The sequence below is a fragment of the Miscanthus floridulus genome, chromosome 7 (assembly GCF_019320115.1).
Source record: "Miscanthus floridulus cultivar M001 chromosome 7, ASM1932011v1, whole genome shotgun sequence".
NCBI classification, from domain to species: Eukaryota; Viridiplantae; Streptophyta; class Magnoliopsida; order Poales; family Poaceae; genus Miscanthus; species Miscanthus floridulus.
The window spans coordinates 10,040,732-10,057,369 of record NC_089586.1 but is presented as its reverse complement, the minus strand read 5'-3'; the positions used below and the strand labels follow the sequence as shown (position 1 = coordinate 10,057,369).

The 16,638-nt window shown below is 41.5% G+C and overlaps 1 protein-coding gene across 1 annotated transcript; it reads left to right on the top strand.

Annotated features, from left to right (window-relative positions):
- Positions 1-9,393: 9,393 nt before the first annotated feature.
- LOC136462544 (AT-hook motif nuclear-localized protein 7-like) lies at positions 9,394-14,768 on the top strand. The gene is made up of 5 exons (XM_066461639.1): positions 9,394-10,201; positions 11,627-11,694; positions 11,891-12,022; positions 13,854-14,015; positions 14,172-14,768. The coding sequence occupies exons 1-5, from the start codon at positions 9,745-9,747 to the stop codon at positions 14,469-14,471; spliced, it is 1,119 nt and encodes a 372-aa protein (XP_066317736.1). The 5' UTR covers positions 9,394-9,744; the 3' UTR covers positions 14,472-14,768.
- The last annotated feature ends 1,870 nt before the right edge of the window (positions 14,769-16,638 follow it).

Genomic DNA, 16,638 nt, shown 5'->3' with positions numbered 1-16,638 from the left:
AGATTATCATATGATGTAGCTATATCAATCTTAACAACATCATTAGTGGCATCATGTGGCTCATTGGGTAAAAATTCTTGAGCAATAACAAGGGTATCTTGATTAACCTTAAGAGTGGTATATTCATCCTTTAGCTTGTTATGGCTAGTGATGAGCTCTTTGTGCACCCACTCAAGTTTATCATGTTTATCTTTAAGCTCTTTCTTAGAAGATTTGAGATCCTTGAGTTTGGATGACATAGCATCATTTGCTTCTCTAAGCTCAACACTAGCCTTTTCGACTATCTCACATTTAGCTAAAAGAGAATCATTCTTAATCTCAAGCTTTTCATTTTTAGCTCTAGTCTTTATAATGATCTTAGTGTATTTCTTTAGTAATTTAGCAAGATCATCATAGGTAGGTGACTCATATTCATCATCGCTATCACTATCACTATCATCATTATGAGCATGATCATCACCACTACTATCATCATCATGTGATACCTTGCATTCACCCTTGGCCATAAGGCATAGGTGTGTAGAGGATGATGGCGGTGGTGGCGGTGAAGATGATGAGTCAATAGCAATGGCGGCCACCTTCTCATTGTCACTTTCATCATTGGATGATCCACTAGATGAATCAATGTCCGTGAGCCAATCACCGATGATATAAGCCTTTCCACTCTTCTTCTTCTTGTGAAAGTCCTTTTTCTTGCTATCTCTCTTCTTGTATGGCTTGTTCTTTTTCTTCTCATCTTCATCTTCATTGCTTGAGTCATCTTTCTTGCCCTTGTTCTTGTTCTTGAACTTGTCTTTCTTGGGCTTTGTGCATTGATGAGCTAGATGACCAAGCTCTCCACAATTGTAGCAATCCATCTCGGAGATTGGCTTCCTTCTAGAGCTTGTGAAAAACTTCTTCTTCTTGCCATCAAACTTGATGCCACTCTTGTTGAGCTTCTTTAGCATCTTCGCGATATTCTTCACCATGAGAGCAAGACTTTCATCATCAACTTCATCTTCACTTGAGCTCTCATACTCAAGTCTTGCTTTGCCCTTCTCTTGGCTAGCCTTGAATGCTAAATCTTTTTCTTTCTTCTTTGTAGAGGATGAGCCATCTTGAGGTGTGATGTGCATATACATCTCATGAGCATTGATCTTTCCCAAGATTTATGTCGGTGTAGCGGTGGAAAGATCACCTTGATGTAGCACGGTCACAATATGCCCATATTTGTCAATGGGGAGGACACTCAAGATCTTTCTTACAACATCGGATGGTTACATTTGAGTGAGTCCAAGCCCATTGACTTCCTCTATAAGAACATTCAATCGTGAATACATTTCATTAGCACATTCTTTAGGAAGCATTTCAAAAGAGTTGAGATTTTTCATGACAAGATGATAGCGTTCCTCACGCTCACTCTTAGTTCCCTCATGGAGCGCACAAATGTCCGACCATAGTGTTAGGAGTATGCCCTAGAGATAATCATAGAGATGATTATATTGCCTTGTATCCATGATATATTATGAGTTGATTGAATTTCCATTAAAGACAACCTGTATCGATTAGCAATTATGTGAATTGTTTGTGAAACTCTTTTACTTGAATGGTTATTCTAATGTTGTCCCTAGTTAGAGTTTGTGTGAGGACACACATGAATAATGGATCAGCACATTATTAGTTGATGACTATGTTTCACAAGTCATAGACATGGAGATGTCAAACTAATAATGTGGGCACATGTATGTCATGGGGTTGGACTGACCCAATGTGAGATGTCGTTATTATCTCTATTCACATCATGTACGTTATGTCCTTAGACCTGAGATTGTTGTATGTATTCAAGATGTGAAATGACCTACTCAGGGACTATCAAACACTACTCCGTAACAGGGTAGTTATAAAGGTGGTTTTCAGGTTTGTCGGGAAACATGCTATGAGACATAGACAATCAAGATGGAATTTGCCCCTCTCTATATATGAGAGAGGTATCACTGATCACTCTAATGATTAGATCAAGAAATGCATGGTCGTGCTTGGGTTAAGTGTTAACCTATGAGTTGGACCAAATATCGTGAGGCAAGGGAATAACAAGTATGTGGTTTTGTGGTGGTTCGTCTGATATGATCTTTGCGTACGCATAGGAGTTGACATGCCTTGCTCGAAGCCGCTGTCAACTAATGGCTGAGTAGGAGTACTTGGGCCATGTCTATGTGTGCGTGAACCCATAGGGTCGCACGCTTAAGGGGCTGGAAGCCTAGTTCGGATTGGATCCGAATTAGACAAGGCTTAGGGTTACTAATGGGCCTCCAACTCGGGAGCTCATTAGGGACGCCTATAAATATGTGGGGTGGGGCAACGGGGCAAATCTATCCATGCCTTTTGGCAGCCGTCGCCGCTCATCCTACGCTCGCATCTGCTGCTCCTCGCGGACCTAGCAGTCTAGAGGCGCAAGCTTCCTCCCTGTACGTGTGGATACCTCGGAGGTGCTGCATCTAGAGCACAAGGACGAACCGCACAAAGGGATGGATGGACAGACGACCTCGCAACTGCACGGCACTGCTACGACGCGTTCGACTACATCGAGTCGCTTCCGTTGCACCTGCGCGTCTAGTGGTAATCCCGTGATCTATAACTAGCAGTACATCCTGGTTTATGAGGTCAAAATTTTTTGTTTTCCGGCTAGCGTAGCATCCTCATAACCCATCACATAGTGCATGGGCGTCTTTGTGGTTCCTCACACAATTGAACACATCTTTGTAAAGGCCTCTAAAGATAGTGTTTCGAGCCTTTGCATTCCACTTCTCATAGTTCACCTCATCGCCTTGTAGGTTAGTAGCATCCCAAGGTTTTGGGAAGCCTTGTGAGGCGGCTCTAAGTATACCAATATCTAGAGCCTCTAGATACGCCTCCATGCGAATTTTCCAATAAGGAAAATCATCTCCCTCAAAGATAGGAGGGGGTCCATCCCCGTGAGACATCTTGCTCTAGGCGGTTAAGCCTAAAAATGTGAGCATGAGGCTCCAATACCAATTGAAAGGATTAAGATGCCCAAGAGGAGGGGTGAATTGGGCTAATTCTAACTTTCTTCGCAATAATTAAATCATACGGTTAGCCCAATTAACCCCTTGTGCCTAGAAAGTGTTTCTAAGTGTTCTACCGCACAAAAGACTTGCAACCTAAGTTTCAATCCTACTCTAGCATGACAATTCTAAGAATATAAAGACATGAATTGAATTGCACAAAGTAAATGCTCAAAGTAAATAGAGAGGAAGGAACGCGGCGATGTTTTGCCGAGATATCGGAGAGTCGCCACTCCCCACTAGTCCTCGTTGGAGCACCCGCGCAAGGGTGTAGCTCCCCCTTGATGTGCGCAAGGATCAAGTGCTCTCTATGGGTTGATTCTTTGACACTCTGTCGCGGTGAATCACCCACAACCGCTCACAACTTGAGTTGGGTCACCCACAAGCTCCGTCGGGTGATCACCGAACTCCCAATCACCACCAAGCTGTCTAGGTGATGGCGATCACCAAGAGTAACAAGCACGAACTCTCACTTGACCACGACAAGCCTAATGAGAAGGTGGATGCACACTTTGCTACTCTTGATCTTCACTAATGAGGGCTCTCTTTGGATTCTCAAATCTCAATCACTTCACTAGGACCTTGCTCTTCTTGGCACTCTCTAAGATGTTTCTCAGCTGTTGGAATGAGCAAAAGTACCCCCACACACGAGTGGAGGTGGTATTTATAACACCGGCTGAAAAATGAACCGTTATGTGCCTCTGCGGGGTGACCGGACGCTCCGGTCATGTTGACCGGACGCTTCGGTCAGTACACCCTGAACTCCAGGGTTTATAGTGTGATCGGATGCTGCCAGCGTCCGGTCAGCACTGACCGGACGCGTCCAGTCACGATTTACCCTCTCTAGAACCTTACTAGAAACGACTGGACGCTGGCTCTCAGCGTCCGGTCACTTGACCTTCCAGCGTCCGGTCACACCGAACGTTTTCACCTTGCCCAAATGAACTGACCGGACCCTAAGCCAGCGTCTGGTCACACCGGAGCCAGCGTCCGGTCAGTATTTGACCCTCCATTCACTTCCAACTCTTGATCATATGTGAATGAAGTTTGCTCCATTAGATCTTAGGCATATGTAGGAGCTACCTAGCACTAGTTTTAACAAGTGTGCACCACACCTAACTCACTAGACTCACCTAGGTCAAGCTACCCATCCATACCCCCCTTAATAGTACGGGAAAGGAAAAACAAAGTCCTAAACTACTCTAAGTGTCTCTCCAACTCCAATCGACATTTAGAACTAGTCATCCTTAACCTTGTCGTCCATCCTTTGAAAACCGAAACGATTTCCATCGTAGGGGCATGACCACCTCGATTGCCCAATTGATCTCCATTACCATGACCTAACTTAATTTGCCTCTGCAAAACGCACGTTAGTCATAGTAATCTTGTATTGTCATTAATCATTGAAACCCAACTAGGGGCCTATATGCTTTCAGCGTGCGTCAGCGCGGGTGTGGGAGCTACATCTGGACATGCTGCTGGGGCCGGATGTGCGGGCACTAGTGTCTCTCATACCATAAGTGCTCGGCTACACTTCTTGCCGCTACAACCGTTGCAGCCGCGAGAAATGGAGCCTAACAGAGCTACTATTTGTGTACTTGTGCAAAATTAAATATTTACAACCAACGACTAACTACTTTCATTGGAATTTCCATTACATATATTTTGGTAATACATTTATTTGAATCGATCGATGTCAATATATGTTCTTTAACACCGTGGCTAAAGTTAAAGAAGATTGACTTAGTACAAAGTCAAAATGACATAATTTGAAACCCATAGCGTAATAATTTTGTTTGCTCGTTCCAAATTTCATCAAAAACTACCTTAACAAAAACAAATAAATTTACCTCAACTATTGCTAACAATCATGTTTCTACTTTGCTACCTACTTCCTTGGTTCATCTTTTGAAACTCATGGTTTCTTGGCCACTACTCTCTCCGATTGTTCATGCACGAAACAAGGCCTGAACAAATATCAGTAGGGGAAAAAACTACTCCGTACTTCTTTTAGCCATGAGACGACAAAAGAGTCATCACATCCACATCTTCCAAGAGGCAGAAGAGTATAGAGCCAGTTTCCAACACCAACACATGCCAAATGCAGCGAGACTTGGACTGGTATTGCTGTTTTTTTTTTAGAATTACACAACGTAGACGCCGCAAATCCTACCCCTATAAGCACCTCCGAAGAAATGAGCCGGCATATCTTGAGATTTTTTTGAGAATTACACAGTACAGCGTAGATGCCGCAAACCCTACCCTTAAAGAACTGAGCTGGCAGATCTTAAGATTCACGAAGTCACCACATACGCATCGCTGTCGAGGGGTACGTCGCTTACCACCAAAAGTATAGCGCCGTTAAATCTTAGAATAAATCTAGAAAAATATAAGCACCCGTGCTAAGTCGAGAACTCAAACTCGGGAAGACATGTATGGAGTCCAACCAACACATCTAAGATCAGTTCAGCGTCTAGTACTGCTGATGGACAGCATTTGCAGACTTGGCCGCTACGCTTGCTCAGTTTGTCTTGTCAGCCCGCGGATGAATACGCGCACGTGGTCCATCCACTTGCCTTCTCTCCTCCGGACCCCCACGTATGCTAGTTTAGAAGTCCACTGAAGCCCAGCCCAACGAAACAAGGGTTTCGACGGCCTGCTTTAGAACACCGGAGCCCAAGATGAAGACACTTGGACTCGTTTTAATTTGCTTCTCGTTTTAATTTGCTTCAATTCTGAGGCCCTCTGCACCTCTCACCCTATATTAGTGGCCTAGTTCCAACTTCCGACGCAAAAGACTCCATTCGAATTCCATCCGAACATCACAAGGAGAAACAACGCGATTTCATTTCGAATTGTGGAATTTCCGTGTTCTAAAACTACATTCTAAGACGTCCTAGTGGATAGAACTTTGGAGTTTTAACCGCTAATGACCCCGTTCGGCTTACCTTAAAAGCGGCACTATTTAGCTTATTTTTTCAGTCGAAACAGTGTTTTTCTCTCACAACAATTCAGCCAGAACAATGTTTTTCAGCCAACTTCAGCCAAGCAAACAGAGCGAATATATTATACTTCCTCCATTCCGAATTATGGATCTATTCGCTTGAGTTTATAAGCCAGCGTGAAAATATTGTTTTCTCTCACAACAAATCAGTCATACAAATCAGTCGGACCCAAAATAAGTCCTGCCAAACAAAGCCGATAATAGAGGGAGTATACAGCAGATAGGCGGCTTGCATGATTTTTTTGACCAAAATTAGTAGCACTACCTCAAGTTCTGGGTTCAGCTCCACATGGAAGCGAATTTAAACAGACCTGCTTGTGCATACGAGTTGGTAGCTCGTGGCGCGTTGTTAAAAAAATCCTCTCGCTGGCAAAAGCCGTGGTTTGGGGGATTTTCTCTGGCGGTATGGTTGAGGCCTTCTACCTTAATTACAATGCCCTAGAGGAGGTAATACCTCGACTGGACCAAATTTCTTTTGACCGAAAATATTATATAAGATTCAAAACCATCAAAGTTTACTAGGAAAGAAAAATATATTTGAAGATGCATCGTTCCATAAGGATAGACAGATAAATAAATAAAATATCTGGACTTTCAGTAAAGAACATAAAATGAACTATTTAATTTATTTTAATATATGATATAAAAAATTGGAAAAGAGATAAGGCCGTTGGGTAGGACTTATCTGTACAAGGCTGTGTAAACTAATGGACAAACAGCAACACGTCATGTGCCCATGGTTTTAAAAAAGCATTTTTGGCAGCGACGGAGCAATAACAAGCCAATCGACATCATTTCCTTTGGCACATAATGTAATATTGTTACCACGTCACACTGTCTAAACCACCTAGATCACACAAATCCATAATTCGCGTAAAATAAGATACTATAATCTTGTCCCATTGATCATATCAAATCGGTCAAAATTTGTCCCCCACTAAAGAAATAATTCGGTCAAATTACGCCTCAATAAATAAAATGTATTTTATAAAGATGCTCTAAGATATATAATTCGGCTGCAAGAAATATGGGCCCGGATGCATGTGAACACTTTGGAAATCGTAATTAACTAGTAAGTGCTTCTACACCCTTCCCCAATATACATAAGGACTTTAAAATATATAATGCATTTTATATTTGTTTATTATGAAAAATCTCAAGATGGTACACATATGCTTTGGTTGAAAACAAAGTGATTATTATCTGCTTTGCCCTGATTATTGTTGCTACATTTCTTTCCTTAGCTGAGAGTTGAGACATATTATCATATAGGTCCACGTGTTATGTATTTTTCACTGCAATAATGAAATTAAATCTAAGGATCTAAATAGATTGACTTGAGGGTCACTAGTGCACCCATCAAAACGGTTTTGTCGGAAAGCATCTTACATATTTTTCTTTGAAAGAAAAGCATCTAATAAATTTGTGTAAGGACTAATTGATAGTGTGAACCCATGGTTAAAAATGAAAGTGAACTGGATGTTGAGAAAAACCGGTAGCTCCTTTTTCTTTACTAACCAAAAGATTCAACTTTTCTTTGTGGGAATGAACCAAACTATTAATTATTTATAAAAAAACTATTGAGCCGATGTGCTAATTGCAAGATGGTCATCGGTTAGGATAATCTAATCATTGCCACTTGTGCGAAAGGTGGTTTGGCATGTACTGACTTTTCTTGTGCAATGTTGATTTCTATATTTATTATTTGAAGGTGTTATCATCGATCAGAGATTAACATAATGATAATACCATCATAACCAACTGCCTCTGTATTATATATGTATATATATCTTCTAGTAGACAAGTAAATAACATCATCGATGATGAATACGTCGATATTGGATAGGGAAATTAAATGATATTTTAATGTCCATGTGATTATTGTCATGCGAGACGAATATTTATGGCTAAAATCATCTTTAAATCGGTGTCCTTTGAGTGTAAACTACGTCGATGTTATCTTTTGTATAGATCACTGATCTAAAGTGGGAACCCCAATATAAATACTAAAATATAGAGTGGAAAAGTTAAGGCAACACACTTAGTCTAGATGAGATGAGGATTTATGATAGGTAGGACAATTAATTAATCCTAAGCCTCTTGATCACCATGATTTACATACATATGTGAGGTAGTACTAAAGTAGTTACTTAATATTACAATATTTTTTTTGATTTATTTATAGAAATTCATTTGCTAAAGTAGTCGTCAGATAAGAAGTAGATTAGTGGTGGGCAAGAGGCTCTCCTCCACCAAAGAAATTTCACATAAATAATATGTATAGTTTTTTAGTTTAGACAAAGTCATACTTTTGCTTTCCACATATATGCCCTTTGCATACATTTCTTAATGTTTCGGTCGCTAGCTAGGCTATAAAATATAACTTTAACAAAAGAAACTTCAATATAAAATGTTGTTTTGCGAAAACACTCTTCTCTTTCTGCAAATTTATGTCGTCCAAGGAACCAGCTTTATTTCCAGGATGACCGGAATCTATGATGATGGATTTGTGGTCCATATATTTGTTAAGTACTACAGCAAACTATACATATAAATTAAAAATCTGAGACAGGAATACAAATTTTCTATGGATGTGAATATATTTTGTCCTATGTACTAGCATTACTTGAATTTTTTCATAAAAAGTACTATTTTTTCTCAAAACATATAGATTATAGTATAAACACATATTGCCACTAAAAAAATACTACTAGTTAATGGCCTTGTTCGCTTCTCTTGTAATCCGTACTTTTCAGCTTGTTTTTTCAGCCGGAACACTATTTTTCTCTCACAACAAATCAACCGGAATAGTGTTTCGACTTGTTTTTCAGCGAAGCGAACGGGGCAAAATATGAGCATATATGTTCAATCAATAATTATAGCAATAATTCTAACTGAGGCACACATAAAAATACAATATTTTTATAACATGAGAGAAAAATAGAGAGGAAAACAACATGCTTTCTCTTGTTTGTACCGTCAAGGATTGTGAAAGCGGGAACCATTCAAACAGCACGAACTCCTTCTCCGACCTCATCAAAATCAAAATAATTAAATCATCAAGGACTCACCCACAAAAAAACACACAAAAAACATAAACTAATTCCGCGTCACACTGCATATTTCGAAATTAGCACCAGCCAGGATTAAAAATTCCCCCTCTAGACGATACAAAACAAGGAAACAATTAAAAAATAAACCCCACCATTAATTTTCCACATTAAAACCCCCCCACTAATTTAGCCCCAATCACCAAACCGAACAAACTCCAAATCTTTTAAAACCCTCCGTCCATTTGCAAAATATTTTAAAATAAATACTTTCTGCCCTTGTTTAAATTAAATTAAAAACCAATCGATCGCTTTTATTTCCTCGCTGTATTTCCATATCTTCTTCCTTCGTCTCCTTCCTTCCTTCCCTCTCTCTCCTCCCCTCGTCGCTTCTGTTCTTGAATTTCTCGCCGGAACACTGCCGGCGGAAGCTCGCCGGAGAACCGTAACGGCTGCTCGCTCGCTTTCCCGAGTTCTCGTGCTGAATTCCGGGTTGTGGGTCTGAATAATTCCGAGCTCCCTGCGTCGTGATCGCGCTCGTGTCTGTGAACAAGCAGAGCAGCAAGTAGCCTCTGATGGTCACGGCCCGACCAGGGACGTGGTGGTAGCGTATAGCCTGAAGCCCACGATGGAGATCACGGAGGCGTCACCGTCGCCGGCCGCGGTCGCACAGCCGGCGCCGGCACCGGAGACGACGACGACGACGATGACGACACCGGCGAGCTCTCAGCCTGCGCCGGCAGCTCCGGCGGCTGCGCCGTCCGTGGCGGCGGTAGCGGGGAGGGGAGACGGGAAGAGGAAGCGGGGGAGGCCGCGGAAGTACGGGCCGGACGGGACCCCGCTGCGGCCGCTGAATGCGACGCCGATCTCGGCGTCGGCGCCGGACGACGCGGGAGTGGGGCACTACACGCCCGCGGCGGCCGTCGGGGCCGTCATGAAGAGGGGCCGGGGCCGCCCGGTCGGGTTCATCAGCCGCGTCACGCCGATATCGGTGGCCGTGACGGCCGCCGCGCCCACCCCGGCGGTGGTCGTGTCCGCGCCAGCGCCGGCGCCGGCGCCGCACTCCTCCCAGTTCGCGCCGCTCGGTACGTCGTCCTCCGTCCTTCCTTCCTCACGCCTTCCTTGTGTTCCATAATTCTGAGAAATTTAGCGGCAAGTTCGTTCAATTTCGATCCGAGATTGGAGTTTGGGGGGCGAAACTGACAGGTTGCAACCTTTTTATTTATTATTTATTATTAGTCAAAGAAACTCTGCTTTGTCGGAGCATAGTTGGTGAGAGTTCTGCTATTCTAGGTAGGTGAACTGAAACTCTGAAAGAGACATGCAACTAGTTTCAGTTCAGGTTTTTCTGCTTGGACCCTGAAGACGTGGCGTCTGTTCGGTATCCATGTCGTGTTTTACTTGTGCTTTGCAAGTGATTTCAGGCTTTCATTCTTCAGGCTGTGACATGCTTGCAACCCTATCTGATAAATTGACCACTGGATGATTGTTGTTCATGTCTGAGTTCTTTTACTAGTACCTTAAACCTAGGGGTGAAAGAAAGAAAGACAAGGGAAACTGGAACTGTCCATCATGCCTGTTCAGGGAATTAGGGATTCTGCCTGAATGTTGTGCATTTGAAAGTTCGATGGGAACTCACGACTGTAAATATCGCTATTCATATTAATGTATGATATGATTGATATGTTGTCACAGATGACCGGGTTGAGTGACTTGGAAGCCTATTTATTGATATTTAGTTGGACACATAACTATGGCTGATAGCGATGTTAAACTAGATGATGTCTGCCGGGAGCATATTCCTTCCTTTCGGAGGGAAACATATAGTTAAAAGTTGCTTGTGTGGATGGGGCATGTGTTACGTGTGATATCTACGTTTTTTACTAAGTGGTTTACAATGTTTCCTTCATCCATGAAACCTGTATGTTTCTACTGTTTGCTGTTTGGCATGGGTAGCTAGATAAAGTGTGGTGGCCTGGTGGGATAGCTTACAAATTTCTCTACAAAGATTATGGGGACTCTTAAAAGCACAAAACACAAACTTCGGAGGTGATTCAGCAGAGGTCACTGCCACCTCATTCTAAACAACTGTGTCATGAAATAACTCTGTTGTCAGTTGTGCTACAGTAACAATTCTGATTGCTCCTCCTCATTGTTCTTTTCCTTTGTTTTTTTACCACCAGAGTTGCGATGAGTAAAACTTAACAGTTTACACTCCCTGACTCTCCTCCAATTTAACAAATTAGGCGGAACTCTTGGATGACAGCCCAAGAAATAGAACACTATAAAGACTGGCATGACCACTATATATACAGCCCAAGAGGAAAAAATAGTTTGGTGCATTAGTTGAATTTGAATATAAGATTGTTGTATGCATCATAGGGCTGCCATCTGGTACTCTTTGTACCCCCTCTGCGCTTAACAAAATGAATACAGAATATTCAAAGTGAGCATTCTCTTGAGAATTCCGTGTATTTCATTTCTGAGACATGATCTTTGGTGATGGGCAGGTGAATTGGTAGCTTGTGCTTCTGGTGCCAACTTTACACCGCATATTATTAATGTTGCTGCTGGTGAGGTAAGTATCATTTATGTCCTCTGCTTGATAAAAGCACTGTACTTAATAGCTTGATGCGCTGTATACATTTGCTTCTTGATCGATGCCCTTAACTCTTGAATTAGCATTCTTGAGAATTCAGACATCTTCCTTCTTACAAGACATTTCATTTTAATTTCATCAGTATTCTTACCAACTTTTTTATTTTATCTATTAGGATGTCAATATGAAGGTCATATCTTTCTCCCAACAAGGTCCAAGGGCAATTTGCATTCTATCTGCCAATGGTGTTATTGCAAATGTTACACTGCGTCAACAGGACTCATTAGGTGGCACAGTTACTTATGAGGTTTGTCCATATTGACTTCTGAAGTTATATACATATGTTAACAGTTTTTTGGCCAGATCATTCTAGAATATGCAGTAGCAGTAAAGCACCCACGTTTCATTTAAGAAGTGAAGCTAATGGATGAACTTCAGTTCTTACTTACCATGTTACCTCCATGTTATCTATTACAATGATGTGTCATTTTTTTTTGTTTAGCAGTTGTTCCTTGAAAGAGAGTTCTTTGACGTTTCTTTAGCAACAATTGTTATAACTAAATGAGCTTGTGAGATAGATCAATGCATTATGTGTGACCTGCACAACTGAATAATCAAGCCTTTGTGGCTTTTGCTTCTTTAGTTTTTATCATAGTCCTCTCCAGTTAAGATGTGTCATAATGACTTTTGCAGATTTCAAATATTTAATTGGTCACCTGTAGTATCAATTGAAAAGTACCATGTTACTAACCTTGGGGGTCTGAGAATATGAACATTCTAGTAGCAGAGATGACTATACATATAGGAGACTCATGGGCCATATGGGCCTATAATAGATGGACCTTCGTACACATAACACAACCATGGGTTTGCTAGTAGGAGAAATGCTAATAGCAGCAAAATTCTACAAGCTGAGGTTGTGGTTTACTCTTGTGTTATACCCCAATGAAATGCCAAATTGCATATCATCACAAAACTAAATTTAATAAGCAATTAATCTCTGAATGTCTAGCAACTGATGTTTGAATAAGCTATCTGATAGCAATTCTTCAAAGAAGTTGGCTATCGTGGCCCGGTAGAAATGCTGCCCTCATATTGAGAGCGAGCGCAAATTAAAGATGAAGGTCAAATTGCAAATCACACCATGACCATATATATATTGTTATAGAATATTCGTATGGTTTGACTTACATGACTAGACCAAATCATGATCAGGACCTTTCCACTTGTTGTTATGAAAGGTAAATGGATGGAAACTCAATGGAAACTAGTAGCATCCCGCCATTGAGAAGCTGCAGAGAAACTATAGGCATGTATACAATTATAGATATGCATCAGTCATGTGTTGTCACATGTTAGTGTATTGTCTTAGGAAAAAGATGTGCCTAGCTAGCCTGTTGCTTGATGTTCTTGTATATAGTTGTATGTGTGTTGTTATATGGTATGCAGATAGTTCAGTCATGGCTTTGCTATTCCTATTAGGAGAAATGCTAACAGCGGAAATATACTAAAAATTTCTAGTTCACTGTGTGTCGTGCCCCAACGGAATGTCAAATTGCATATCACAAGACTAAATTTAGTACATTTAATCCTTTGAATGTCTAGCAACTCATGTTTGAATAGGCGCCTCAAAGAGAAATTCTGAATCTGAAAGGTGACTATTGCAGTTGCAGCCTAGTAGAAATGCTGCCAGCAGAGTGTGTTGACTTGTGTGACTAGGCCAATCATGTTCAGAACCTTTCCACTCTTTCTGAGAAAAAGGTAAACGCATGGAAACTAGTAGCATCCCAGTATCCCACCATGAAGAAGCTGCAGAGAAACTATATATATGTAGAACTAATGAACTATACACATATAGACAAGTCGTGTGTTGTTAGTTGTTACATGTAAGTGTTGAGAAGTAGGAAAAGGATGTGCCCAGCTGGCCTGTTGTTTGATAGTTCTTTGTGTGTTCATTTACATGGTAGACGAATAGTAATTACACATGTTGGACTCTTGTGACGACCTTCAACTTCTCTTTGAGAGAATGCGTGTCTGTTGTTTAGACAAAAAATTGTGAATCCTTGGATCTCTGAAAGCAAGTGCTATTTCATTTTCTGTAGTGATATTTTTAACTGACATACATCCTGTTAATTCAGGGCCGGTTCGAGCTGCTCTCCTTGTCTGGATCTTTCACTCCCACTGATAGCGGTGGCACCAGAAGCCGCTCCGGTGGGATGAGCGTCTCCTTAGCAGCCGCCGACGGCCGTGTCATCGGAGGCGGAGTCGCCGGCCTCCTCGTGGCTGCTAGCCCTGTCCAGGTATGTGAACCCATTGTTGAACCACGGAAATGAAAAATTGTGGTTAATTACATGATTGACTAGTAGTCACTAGTCCATTATTATCATGACACAACAAATCTTTGTTGATTGCAATGAGCAAAAACCTGAAGTGCCCTTGCCGTTGTGGCATGGCAGATCGTGGTGGGAAGCTTCCTGCCAAGTTACCAGATGGACCAGAACGCCAACAAGAAGCCAGTCATAGAGATCACGACAGTGCCGCCGCCGCCGGCCACCCTAGGGTTCACCATCTCCAGCGGGGACATGGACGACGCGTACAGCGGCAGCCAGCAGGCACGGTCAGTGGCGGCGAAAGGGAGCTCGACGACGGCATTATTCAAGGTGGAGAACTGGACGGCGCCTGCGCCCGATCGGGCGAAGAAGACGCCGCCTCTGCCACCGACGTCCGAGGCCAAAGTCCCCGTTCCCGGAGGGTGAGGCTGAGGCTGGGATCCTCCACATTAGCCGGCTTGTAGGCTGGTGACCATCAGGCCCTGCAGCTTGTAGGGAACTCAGTAACTTGTGATCCTTAAAATGATGCCATTTTAGTACAAAAGTGAGTCAGTATGATTTAATTAGGTGTCGACATTTTTCCGGTTTATATATGTATGGAGCTTCATTATCCATGGTTTAATATCGGTGTATCCTTTGTTAGTATTAATTAAGTAGTAGTAGCAATTTTTGTGTGTTCATCTGAAACAAATATACATAGCATGTATTTTTTTATATGCACAATCGAACTCCAAAAGTCGCCATAGAAAGTTCAATGAGCTAATTTCAATGGCAAACACCTCAGCGGAAGGTCCGGGACAGACTGCCAATGGAAGGACGTCGTGACGAAATGGTGGATGAAGATGCATCCAACTCCAACCAAAAGGAACACTCAAGTGCATATAAGACGATTGAGGACTCCACATCTCCACCATCATTGTCATGGAACATAACTGTTCGTGGCTGCTAAGTATCGTCTCCTATGGATGTCCTCTTACAAGAAGTCTCATCTCTCATGACACATAATAGTTGTATTATAATTGTTGTTTATGGCTTATGCACAAATAACAGCTAGTATAAGGAGACTGGACTAAGTCGCCATGGAAAGGTCAGTTCCAATGGCGAACACCATAGAGGAAGCTAGCTCTGACAATGATGTTGTGATGGTGGAACCAACAACAACAAAAAACCCCTCAAATGCAGATAAACCCCATCTTCACCAACATTGTCACGGATGGCTCCACACAGTCTAATGTTGAGGCCAAGCTAAGGCGAATGCCCTAAAATCCTAGATGATCAGCAGATAGAGGGAACGTCCTCTTTGGTTGTCACCTTACATCTGGCACCACCGAGGACAATGACAAGAAGACGAAGACTTATGATAGACTGGTGCTTCGTCAAAGTCTCTCTGTTATGCCGACATGGTCTTACTATTACTAATTGAAGGTCTATATAACAGAATCACTGGATCTATTTTGTTTATTGAGAAATTACCCACATTTATCATTATGATAAGCATCATAAAGCAACCTGCTAAATTTGCTTCTAAATTTTTCACCTCCACCACAATCAAATATAATTTGAAATAAAAACACTAAATTTGCATCTAAAATATCCATGTTATTACGACAGAAGTAAAGCATCTAAATTACCCACCTTTTGCCATATAAAAAACAAAAATATTCATACAAATCTACATCTTAATTAGTCACCAAATGAACTATTATGAAAAAACTTAAATAACCGTACACACGCACGCAAACATACAATTTTAAATTATGCACTTATATGACTATTTTTTTTTTGAAGAAAACTAACTTGAAGTACATAATACAAAAAAAACACATGCATGTACCTTCACTTTATTTTCTAATAATAAAGATGTTCATCTCATGATTAAAAAGGGATTTTGCTTGATAAATGGCAGGTAATAACAATAATGTACATTCCAAAATTTGCATGCTTATTTAAGGCAAATGTCATCCCGGCCGTCCTCTAAATCCCTTATATTTACTAGTATAATTTTTAATGCTTCTATATACCGTAGACTAGTGAGCACTTGTTTGTGCTATTGCTTTGTGTTGGTTGTTTATTTGAGCCTTGTGTTGATAGTGCCTTATCGTTTGTTTTGGTATTCCCTGTCATATACAGGCCCCCTTTGATAGGGATCTCAACTCTCAAGTGCTCCGGCTCCTACACTCTTGCTTTACTGTAGCTAGAGCAGTGTGAGCCAGAAAAAACTAGCTTCACCGGCTCTGTGAGAGAACGAGAGAGAAAAGTTAAAAAGAGCTCCTGTGAACAGTACTTAAACAGTACACAAACAATGCACGTGTCAAAGAAGGTGGAGTTTAACTTATTTTTAATATCAATATATATAATAAGCATGATCCATGCTCTTCTTCTTTATTGTTTTTTAAGTAATTTTTTCTTATACTTTTGATTGACAATGGATCATCAATCGATGATGTATGGTCGGAGAAGTTCCCAGGGGGCAGAACTAGTATATGAATGTGCATGTATATACGGAGTAGTGAAGTCTGAAAACTCTGGACGTTGACTGCGTGTCACCTTGGTACGAGGTTGCATTGCATTGGTATTAACACAAAGTCGACGC

What these genes read in the sequence shown, in the direction of transcription:
- LOC136462544 (XM_066461639.1), top strand. Translation starts at nt 9,745, where the DNA reads ATGGAGATCACGGAGGCGTCACCGTCGCCGGCCGCGGTCGCACAGCCG. An exon ending in TTAATGTTGCTGCTGGTGAG is followed by an intron (nt 11,695 to 11,890) that starts GTAAGTATCATT and finishes TTTATCTATTAG; the next exon opens with GATGTCAATATGAAGGTCAT. An exon ending in GTGGCACAGTTACTTATGAG is followed by an intron (nt 12,023 to 13,853) that starts GTTTGTCCATAT and finishes CTGTTAATTCAG; the next exon opens with GGCCGGTTCGAGCTGCTCTC.